The sequence below is a fragment of the Juglans regia genome, chromosome 15, assembly GCF_001411555.2.
Source record: "Juglans regia cultivar Chandler chromosome 15, Walnut 2.0, whole genome shotgun sequence".
NCBI classification, from domain to species: Eukaryota; Viridiplantae; Streptophyta; class Magnoliopsida; order Fagales; family Juglandaceae; genus Juglans; species Juglans regia.
In genome coordinates, this window is record NC_049915.1 from 8484265 (window position 1) to 8494323 (window position 10059).

The 10059-nt window shown below is 38.1% G+C and overlaps 1 protein-coding gene across 2 annotated transcripts; it reads right to left on the minus strand.

Annotated features, from left to right (window-relative positions):
* Nucleotides 1–6580: 6580 nt before the first annotated feature.
* Nucleotides 6581–9285, minus strand: LOC108986742. 2 transcript variants are annotated; one of them, XM_018959464.2, is made up of 3 exons: nt 9101–9285; nt 8901–8971; nt 6581–7321 (listed from the first exon to the last, which is right to left on the minus strand). In XM_018959464.2, exons 2-3 carry the CDS (start codon nt 8967–8969, stop codon nt 6776–6778), a joined length of 615 nt encoding a protein of 204 aa, XP_018815009.1. In that variant the 5' UTR covers nt 8970–8971; nt 9101–9285; the 3' UTR covers nt 6581–6775. The 2 variants fall into 2 exon arrangements, with proteins under 2 accessions (XP_018815009.1, XP_018815007.1); XM_018959462.2 differs by having other exon boundaries at nt 6581–7357; nt 9101–9284.
* Between the last annotated feature and the right edge of the window lie 774 nt (nt 9286–10059).

The following is a 10059-nucleotide window of genomic DNA, read 5'->3' on the forward strand; positions in this document are numbered from 1 at the left end:
GAGAGTAGTATTCAAGATTTACAACATCCATACCTAAATTAAATGGTATCTAACATGTGATGTTTTTTGCTTCAGGTTACGTTCAATACCGGGAGGCTGTGTGAGGAGCGCTATGCCATATCAAGGTATATATACGGCCGACTGTCAGTTATTCGTTTCTCTATTTAAAGTCTCATAGTGTAAGGGTTAGTCTACCTAAAAGTAACTGAAAATGGTAGATAAATGACCTTGTTTACGAACATGTCTGTGCATATTGCGCTTATTTTGTATCAATTATGTTATGAATTTGATCCCACTATGTTATTAACTTGTACTCGTACAGGTACCCAGCCGGGACCCAGTTCAAGAGGCGGAGGTAGACTTCGCGGCCTTCGAGGTGGAAGGCGTTATATACCATACTCAGGTCGTCACATGCGACCCCGTGGTGCACGATTATCTTCATATCACAGCACGGAGGAGTGTAATCAATCCTCCTCGGATGATTCGACACAGCCCCCAAGTCCCCCACCATGCGTTGTGCCAAGTCACGCGCCAGAACCTATTCAAGAACCCCCACCAAATACAGTGGAACAATCACCTACACGAGAACAAACTGGTGCATTTTTTTTCCAATACTTTGAATTTGAAAGCAAAATCATGTTTGTATGTGTTATTAAGTGTGAATATTCCGCATTACACTTCTACATACTAATATAAACCATATCTTAAAATACAGCTGCAGCTGCCCCAATGGAGACCGAAGGAACGCAAGAACAGAGGAGACGAACTCGTGGGCCATCTAGATGCATTTTATTTGACAAGTTAAGGAAGAACGGGAAAGTGCAGTTGAAGATAAATGATGGTGAGACGGCCCCATGTTGTGAACACGCTTCTATGTTCACAACACGAGTATCGTGGATTGTTAAACAATACTGTGAAATGAGTTACAAACGTTGGTCGGATGTCCCACCAGCGATTAAAGAGGAGCTCATTGACCGTGTTCGGGTATATACAAATTTGTTCTTGTCATAGCATTTGGAAGTTGTTTATGTAGTATAATCATCGCCTAAATAACGAGATGACACATTGATTGTTTGCATGTAGAGTGACTTTGTGTTGGACTGGGATCGCGAAAACCACCGATTGACGGTGACAAAGGCCTTACGTAAGCGCTTCAACTCCTTCCACCACGACTTGCACAAGATTTATGAATCCTATGGAAGCCACGTAGAAGCGTTGGCTAATGGAACTAACCTAGTGGACCCCATCGTATGGGTGAAGTTGTGTGAAAGGTGGGGCAGCGATGCCTTCAAGGTATAGATGATCTTTCTCACATACAACCATATAAAAACCATATCTTTAATATGTCTAAATATGGTGGATGGTCAATATGTTTGTCTATTATAAGTAATTGTTTCCCAATGCCACATGACAAAAAATTGCAGCTCAAAATCGGGAGAACCGAAAGAAGCAGGCCATTAACCACACATCAGGACGTAAATCATTCGTCCGATTACTTGAGCAAAAGGTATGTCTAAGGGAAAACAATCTTTTGATTTCAATAGAATAGTGAAATATATAGTTGGAGATTTTTTTGACAATATTACATTACTATCACTAAAGCTGTCCATTTACTCATAGCTTTTGTTGTTCAAATGTCACATGACAGCACAATGAAAATGGGAATTTGGTCGACTTCTACAAAGAGACGCGTTGGTCGAAGAAAAAGAATGCATTTGTCACAGATGCTACAGAAAGTACTTATGTGAGTAGTACAGGAACAGCCGTTGGGGTCTATGTTTCTTTCTATACGTGATAATTTTATTAACATAGCATTGATGCTGATTTATGCTAGTTCTAATCGTTGCTTTGTCAATGTGCAGAAGGAGATGCAAGGTAGGTTGGATGGCCTAGGACCAGAGCAACGTAGTGATGAGGCAGCAGCGACTGTCTTTAGGGAGGTTCTTGGCCATCGACCTGGATATGCACGGAGACTTGGGGAAATGGTCATCCCCGAGTCAAGTAGACAGCGTGACAAAGTTCAAATGCAACAATACATGTCTGAGGCTGAAAAGCACAAGAAAGATTCTGAACAATACAAGAAGGATGCTGAACAATATAAGAAGGATGCTGAAGCTTACAAGAGTCAGCTGGATGAAATGAGGACAGAGTTGCGGGAGCTGAGGGAGCATCAGATACAAAATGACAATCTGATGCATCAATTCTTTAGGGCTTTCCCATCGTTCACTGAGTCAGTTCGACAGACTCAGTGTAACGATTCCCCCGGCCCATAAGGGGCTTCTCATAAAAGGGCACAGGTTTTTTGGGTGGTTTTTTTGTGACACCGGGGAGATATGAAGTTAGGGTGTCGACGTGTTGTGCTTTTGGGTGGTTTTTTGTGACACCGGGGAGATATGAAGTTAGGGTGTCGACGTGTTGTGCATTTGGGTGGTTTTTTGTGACACCGGGGAGATATGAAGTTAGGGTGTCGACGTGTTGTGCTTTTGGGTGGTTTTTGGACTTAGTCTATATGACACTGGGCTATATATATATATATATATAGTATTATATATATATTTATATAAATCTTGGATCTATGTCTACACCGGGGATCTCTTGGATCTTTGATGGGTCTGAAAATGGGGTTAGTATCATTTGGAGTTATCCACCATAAAATGTACTTGTACAAGTGAAGTTCTCAAATATATTTCTAGCAACTTGGTTTCCCAAACAGAGTTGAATATTAATGATATTTTTTGTGTTTGCCACAGTTGCTCCTGCCCCCCTCTGTCGAGAAGAATATCTACGTACACTCAACTAGTGGGATGTGACAGCTGCCTAAGGAGCTTTTCTCAAGTGTATTCTATGGTGAGCCTCTTGCTGATTGTTTGCTTGTATCTTTTAAGTGTACTAGTTCGATATGGGTGATTTTATGGTTATTTATTTCCAAGAATTAAATAAATAACCAAACAAAGATTCTATTAAAATCCCATAAGGCATAGCCCAAGCACATGAGTAGTATACAAGATGAACTCTTGGTTAGGGACAGGAAAAGAGATGATTAAATCATGAACACTCAGCCCATGTGCATAACTATTGTAGTTCTTATTTTGCAAGTCTCCAGTGTTGCTTGTACTTAACTCCATTCAAATGTCTATAATTAATTTCCCTTAAAATACCACACTTGCCAAATAGGGACCATTTTTCTCATTGGTCCCATATGGGGTTGCCATATAAGTAGTCTGTAAGTATAACTGAGCTCAAGAAGAATGAAGTTGGAAGGCAGATGAAAGAGACACACATGAATAATCTGAAGTGGTCAACAATATAGTAGCAATTATTGGTTCAAATTGAGTTTGCAAAGGTATACTTCTCTGCAGTTAAATTGAAATTATATATAAAAGAATTGCAAATAATATTGTATAATAATCTTTCTTATATCCATGGTGAGAAATTTTGACCATTGAGGTGGCACAATCATAAACATATGTAGTTTCTGGAGGGAATATAAGATGTATGTCAAAGATGAGGGAGCAAATCGTTTTTACGATTGAGGGGTATTTCTCATTGACAACAAGCTCAAATGATTAGGGGAATATCCGCTGATCCAAATATAAGAGTGAATTTTCTATTCACTCTATCATTTCTTTTGCTGTAATACATTTGCAGGGTTCTATTTTGGCCAGCCCATATTACTTATGCTCTATTTGGTGATTTTATGCAGATGAGACATTTCACAGTGTTAATAGTGAGTTGAGGAAGTTGCATGCTATTTGGACATTGGTCTCTCTCTCTCTCTCTCCCCCTCCCCCCTTTCTTTAAATCTAAATTTTATGGTTACTTTTTCCTTGTATATGTTAATTAGCTAGTTTTAAGTTTAAAATAAAATGATGGAAGTGTATGAGGCAAGTTGCTTATTAAGGAAAACTCATATGTTTCTGTAACACGAGCTCCATTCTATTTAGTTTGTAATTGGGTGGCTTGAATAGCATATGGGAACTGCTATTCCACAGCCAAGGATCCACATATTCCCTCATGGCCAAAATTGCTGAGGTAGCCCAGAAAAAGAATGAAAAAAAGGCTGCTCTGAAGAGGTTCCCCGAGTCTCTTTGGCTGTATAGGTAGTTGATTTTTTTGTTACATCTGCCACACCTTTTAGGCTGCCAACCGCTATATGATCTGACTCATCTTTATGGTTATATGTATGCGGCCTTTTTTTGCCCAGTTAAAAGGCTCAGTCTCAAGAGATTTAAGCAAAACCAACTTTATCCTTACGTAGTTTCATGTTTGGGGCCTTAAGCCATTGCATGCATTTGCTAATTCAGTATAAAGATGTCCAGCAATCAAATAACACGCGGTGTATTTAATTATATATTATAATTCACCAAATATTCATTGATCAACAAGTAGGTAGGTATTAACGAAGACGTACGTTGTTAATCCAACTTGGCTACGTTAACCTTTGATTGCTAATTATTGCCAAAACAAGAAAAAGAAAATCATGAACATCAGGTTAATTTTCCAGTCATTTTCAAGCTAAGCTAAGCCTAATTTGTTTTACAGACCACCTATATAATATATATTATTAGTCCCTGCCTATGGATATAAGGTCTTCTTTGTGATTTAATCAAGTTCCAGAGCTGATGAAGGACTCATGGCGCCAATCCTCTAATACCATGATCATATAGCTAGCTAGCATAATTTCGCACCATTCTTTGCGAAATCATGTCAGAAATATTATTTTTCTTATAATTATATATACGATTAATGTTTCTAATTTGGTTATTCCATAATTTAAACCTTCTGAGAATGAGACGTGATCCTACATTGGACATTCATCATGACTCTCACTGGGATCAATTTACTTTTACAGGGAGGAAGAGGTGGGCATTATGACCGGAAACATTGTTTGAGGGTCTATTCGTTGGGATATCACAGGTATGCATGAGTTCAGCCCATGTGCAGTTGCATCTAATTTATTTGGGTTCAAATTTGCTTCCATAAAACATAAGTAAAGAACACAAAAAGCCGCCTCATTTGGAGTGCAAAAACTGGTCGTAGTTGTAAGCTTGGTTTACTATTTATTCTTGTCTTGCATGCTCATTGGGAAAACCAAAGGGTACCCTAATTATCTTAAATGTTCTGCTGCAGTCTGTTGCAACATATTTTCGATCATGTTATGACATTGGATTGGAGGAAACAGTGCTAGCTAGTCCAGGTATTTTGGTGCTTGAGTTCGATTTGTCTTCATAAGCTACCACCTATGTATTAGTTGGATGGGTTAGTACATGACATGGGACTGATGCCTTTCATTGTTTCTACTTTTTCCAAGGTGCCCCGTGCTGCAACACTTGGTCCAAGCCAGCCGAATCTAGTACTGAACCTGGCCGTTGTTGGGTTAAAGTCGCAGGAGCTGTACATGGGGGCATGACGCTCAGTAAATTTGTTTGATATTGGTTGTATTTATTCTCAGTGGATAGTAGAGTTGAATACAAAATGAGAAATGACTGTGATGGTTATTTAATATGAATGGATTTAGCTCAGTTTGTATATGAGAATACAATACGCCACCCTATTGTAATACATATGAGTTTGGATTTGTTGATGGGCTTGGATGTTTGTTGATGGGATTTTATTTTGCATGTTATATTGATGTTCAACCTTCATTTCTTGGGCGCCATTGATTATGAATGTTGCTTTTATGAACAGATAAAAAAACCAGGCTTAGAAAGAAAATTAGGCCCAGGGAATTTAAGCACGGAAAATTATTTGCGGCGAATTAAAACCCTTAACCGGCGACTAATTTATCGCCGCTATATCAATTTTACTTTATTAACTCTACCCCAGCGATCCCAAAATCGCTACGATAAACTTATAGCAGCGATTTAAATTTCGTTGCGATTTAATTTCAATACCAATAACTAAATGACGGCGAAACTCGAAATCGCTGTCTATAAGGAAATAGCGGCGTATTGAGCTCGTCGTTATAGGAACATCTACATTGCAGCGATTACAAACTCGCCGTAATATAGCATTTAGCAGCGATCTTATGGTCGCTGCCAAAAGGGCCATCTCCAATAGCCGCGATTAAAAACTCGCGGGCAGTAATGAAAACGGCGATTAATAATCGCCGCCAAATACAACAGCACTGTTATAGTTATATTGCGGCGATTTGGATTGGTCGCTGGCAAATAGAATTGGCAGCGATATTTTCACTTATAGCGTCAAAAATTAGTCGCTGCTAAATATCTTTCGCAGCGTTTATCAACTCAATCCTATTTTGATTTTGCGGCGATTAATAATATGGAGCAGCGAATATAATATCGCCGGTAAATAACCAGTATATGGCGGCGAGTTTTCCCTTCCGTTGGACTAGATCTAAAGTGGGGCTTTAATACCTGCGATTTAGCAGCGACTTATAAATCGCTGGGGTAGATGTACGCCAGCGATTTATATGGTATAGCCAGCGATAAATAATCGCTGGTAAAAGGCTCATTCCTTGTAGTGATTGCATGAGGTTATCCATATACAATAACCAGGCCATTCGCTGCTTGAGGACTTGATCTATCTCAGGCATCAACAGAACTCGTACAAACGTGGGGAAAGAAAAGTATTAGACCCAATGAGCTAATACAGGATTTATTCATTAATAAAATTTCGAACTTACAAATCAATCAGCTGTAATATGAGTTTCAGTATATTGATATGCTCCAATTTGTACAAAGAGTAAAAGCATATATCTGACGCGGTACCTCAGGGAAAAAAAAAAAAAAAAACTACATAAATTAGTAGACAGCTAAAACCGAACCCAGCATCGAGTGCACTGTGCCATACAATCTCCCTTACAATCCACATTATAACCCAATACTTTCGGGTTTCGAAGAAGAAGGTTACGAAGAGACTTCCCTTTAATACCCCATTCCTTTTCCAAGACCTGCACATTGGTTTTTAACTCATGTTCAAGATTACATCCAAGAACTTCAGGAAATTTTTTCAGCAACTTGCCGAGATCATCATCCGAAAGGCTTAAAGCTCTAAGATAGTCCAATATCTCATTTACAGTTTCAGATTTTGGTACTTCTTTTTTACGGTCTTCACCCCAGTAAGGGGAATGAAGCTGGCCAAATGCTTTTCCAAGTATCTTGTCTTCCTCCTCAATACTGAAATTAAATGCAGATAGGACTTGCCTGCTAGCTTCCCACATCTTCCTATCTTCATCACTCAAGGCTAAACTTTCAATTTGGGCAGTTGAACGTATTACCCACTTCCTAGGAGAAGAATTGGTGGACCAAGCTCCCCTGAGCACATCTGGTGGAAGACCATTGGAGAAGTTCATATTTAACTGCATGATATTTGGCTTAGTAGTTGCAAGATCAGGCTGCAATGAGAAATTGCAAATAAATTTTCATATCTGATAGGAAAGAAATATGGTAAAATAAAAAGAGATGAACTTAATTTCCTCAGATCCTAACCTAGATATTTGCAAGCATACAACCTAGGATGTAAACTGTTGCACATGAACCTTTAGAATGATTATCCAATATATTAGAACTTGATGAACATATAAGGTGTTTTTGGAGTTTATTTAATCAAAAAACAAGCAGGATTCATATATTATAATATCATCTGAATGATCTTTTAGGCATTAGTTTCCCCCATCTAACCTTACTGAATGATAAGATATCATTAAGGCCCAACTTTACAATTATAGCTTCATTACAATTACTATTATACGCATGAAAAGCTTACTGAATGCAGTTGCGCTCCTTACTGCATGAAAAACTTAGTGAGTTCGCCTAAAATGTCCCAACAGGAGTGTGCTGGAGCACCCATTAACCATTCATGAGATAAAATCAATATCAATTCCCTTTTCTTTCTGGGAGGAAGAGGTGCTGCAAATGCAAGGGCTACTATGTCCTGCGAGCTCAATAAGAGGGGCAATACCTTAAGACAACCATCTATGGTAAAGGGATTCAATCCCACATAACTTAAATGACACCATCAGACTGGAATAACACAACCCTATTAGCGTCTCCCACCACAGAAGCAACAAATATCCTAAACTACCCACCGGGGCAATCCCTTAAAACAACCATCTATGGTAAAGGGATTCAATCCCACATCACTTACATGACACCATCAGAGTTGAATAACAACTATTAGCGTCTCCGATCAGACTCGAATAACACAACCCTATTAGCGTCTCCCACTGTGGAAGCAACAAATATCCTAAACTACCCACCACCATTCCTAGAAGCATTCCCTCCCTCCCTCGCTCTAAGGGTCTGTAACAGGCACCGATAAAAAAAAAAGGCTTGGTAACAGGCCAAGTCCACGAACATTGCAACAGGCTGAATCCAGAGTTTTCTACTTCTCTATCATAGGGAGTGTTCTTGTTCTTCTCTTCATTCAATTATACACCGATTCTTTTGATTGTTTCACAGAGTTGTAAATCAGCCCACCACGAAACTGCAATCTATAACTTGTACTTGGGGACAAATTATTCAGAATCGACAGATACCAATCCGAGCACAACCAGCAAATGAGTTATTATAGAAAAGCTACAAGTGATTCAACACCTATACAAAGTTATAAATGGTTGGAAGTTGGCAAGAGTGTGGCCAAATCTTTATTTGTCATTCGTATCCTGAGAACCAAAATCTGCATTTACAAAATTCAAATCCGACTCTCCACTATGTTGAACCATATTACCATACTGAGGCATTGCAACTTCAAGCAGATAGATGATTTCAAAGAGCGGCATAAAGCTGTGGAGCAAGTACGGCAATAATCCAAAATTTTCTAAAATTAATTGTATTTTGAATTTAGAGCAGGTTCTCCGACAGTCGAATTCATTTTCAATTTCACCTACTCATTCTCCCCTTAGAAAAATAAGTATACATTGGCAGATTGGCACTCACGGTATAAGAGTAATAGGATGTTGCAGAACCGAAGGTCAAAAGAGGAGAAGCCATTGATTTCCCCAGCATCCCTGTCAGGTCATATATAGAAAGAAACACCGAGCGTTTAGCCATTCGCCTTAGAATTACGCCGACATCAAAAGTATGAAGGCAAGGAAACTGATTTTTGCTTTCAAATCGAGCGTAAAGTTTATGAATACCTGAATTCAATGGCCTCCTTGCAGCACCCGACTCTTGCTATTACCTACTACGCGCGCGCGCACTTGCACATAGGCGAAGAGCTCGGCGCGTGCCGTGCAACTGCAACTGCAGGGAGTCCCAACAGGAAGAGTATATGTGTACCACAGGAACCGGGATCAGAGATTCAGAGCTCTCGCCTCAGATTGTGATTGATTGCACTCAAATGGCCACTGGGGGCCAAAGGGTCTGTTTGGATGTACTAATTCCCATACCCCAAGCATCCATATATTACTATCCTGGATCGGTTTAGGATAGAGATATCATGACATTGGACCATTTGACTGATTTGAAGATGATTTAAAAAAAAAAAAAAAAAAAAGCATTACTACTCTGCGGCGCTCCATTTTATCTCTACTTCAAAAAAAAAAAAAAAAATTAAATTTTTTATTCATATTTTTTTATCATTTTAAAATATTTTTAAAAATTATAAAAAAAAAATATCAATATACTAATGGCCACTTTCTTAATTATTAAGTAAAAAATAAATTAAAAAATTAAAATTCATGAAGGGGAAAATGGAATGGGCAAAATAGTATTTTTTCAAAAAAAAAAAGTCATCGTGATTGGGCTTTGTCTTTCTTCTCAAATTATTTAATTATAATATGTCATATTCAAGTTTATCATAACTCTATTTATTTAAATTTTATTCAAACACAAGCTCGAGTTTAAGCTTGTTGTGTAGTTATATTTTAATTTTCAAGTGAGTTTGAAGTAATTTAAACTTGATAATATAGATTACTTATATGAAATCTTATAAATTTATCTATATAACTTCAGACAAATAGACTTCTACAAATTTAGATAAGAGAAATGTTAATTGCACTTAAAAAGACATATAAAAAACTTAATTTTCTACGTGTCAAATATTAGTACGTTGAAAATTTGAATATTAAAAGAAAATTGAAAAAAGAAATATTGT

What these genes read in the sequence shown, in the direction of transcription:
- LOC108986742 (XM_018959462.2), bottom strand. Translation starts at nt 8,969, where the DNA reads ATGCTGGGGAAATCAATGGCTTCTCCTCTTTTGACCTTCGGTTCTGCA. An exon ending in CATCCTATTACTCTTATACC is followed by an intron (nt 7,358 to 8,900) that starts GTGAGTGCCAAT and finishes TTCTCATTGCAG; the next exon opens with CCTGATCTTGCAACTACTAA.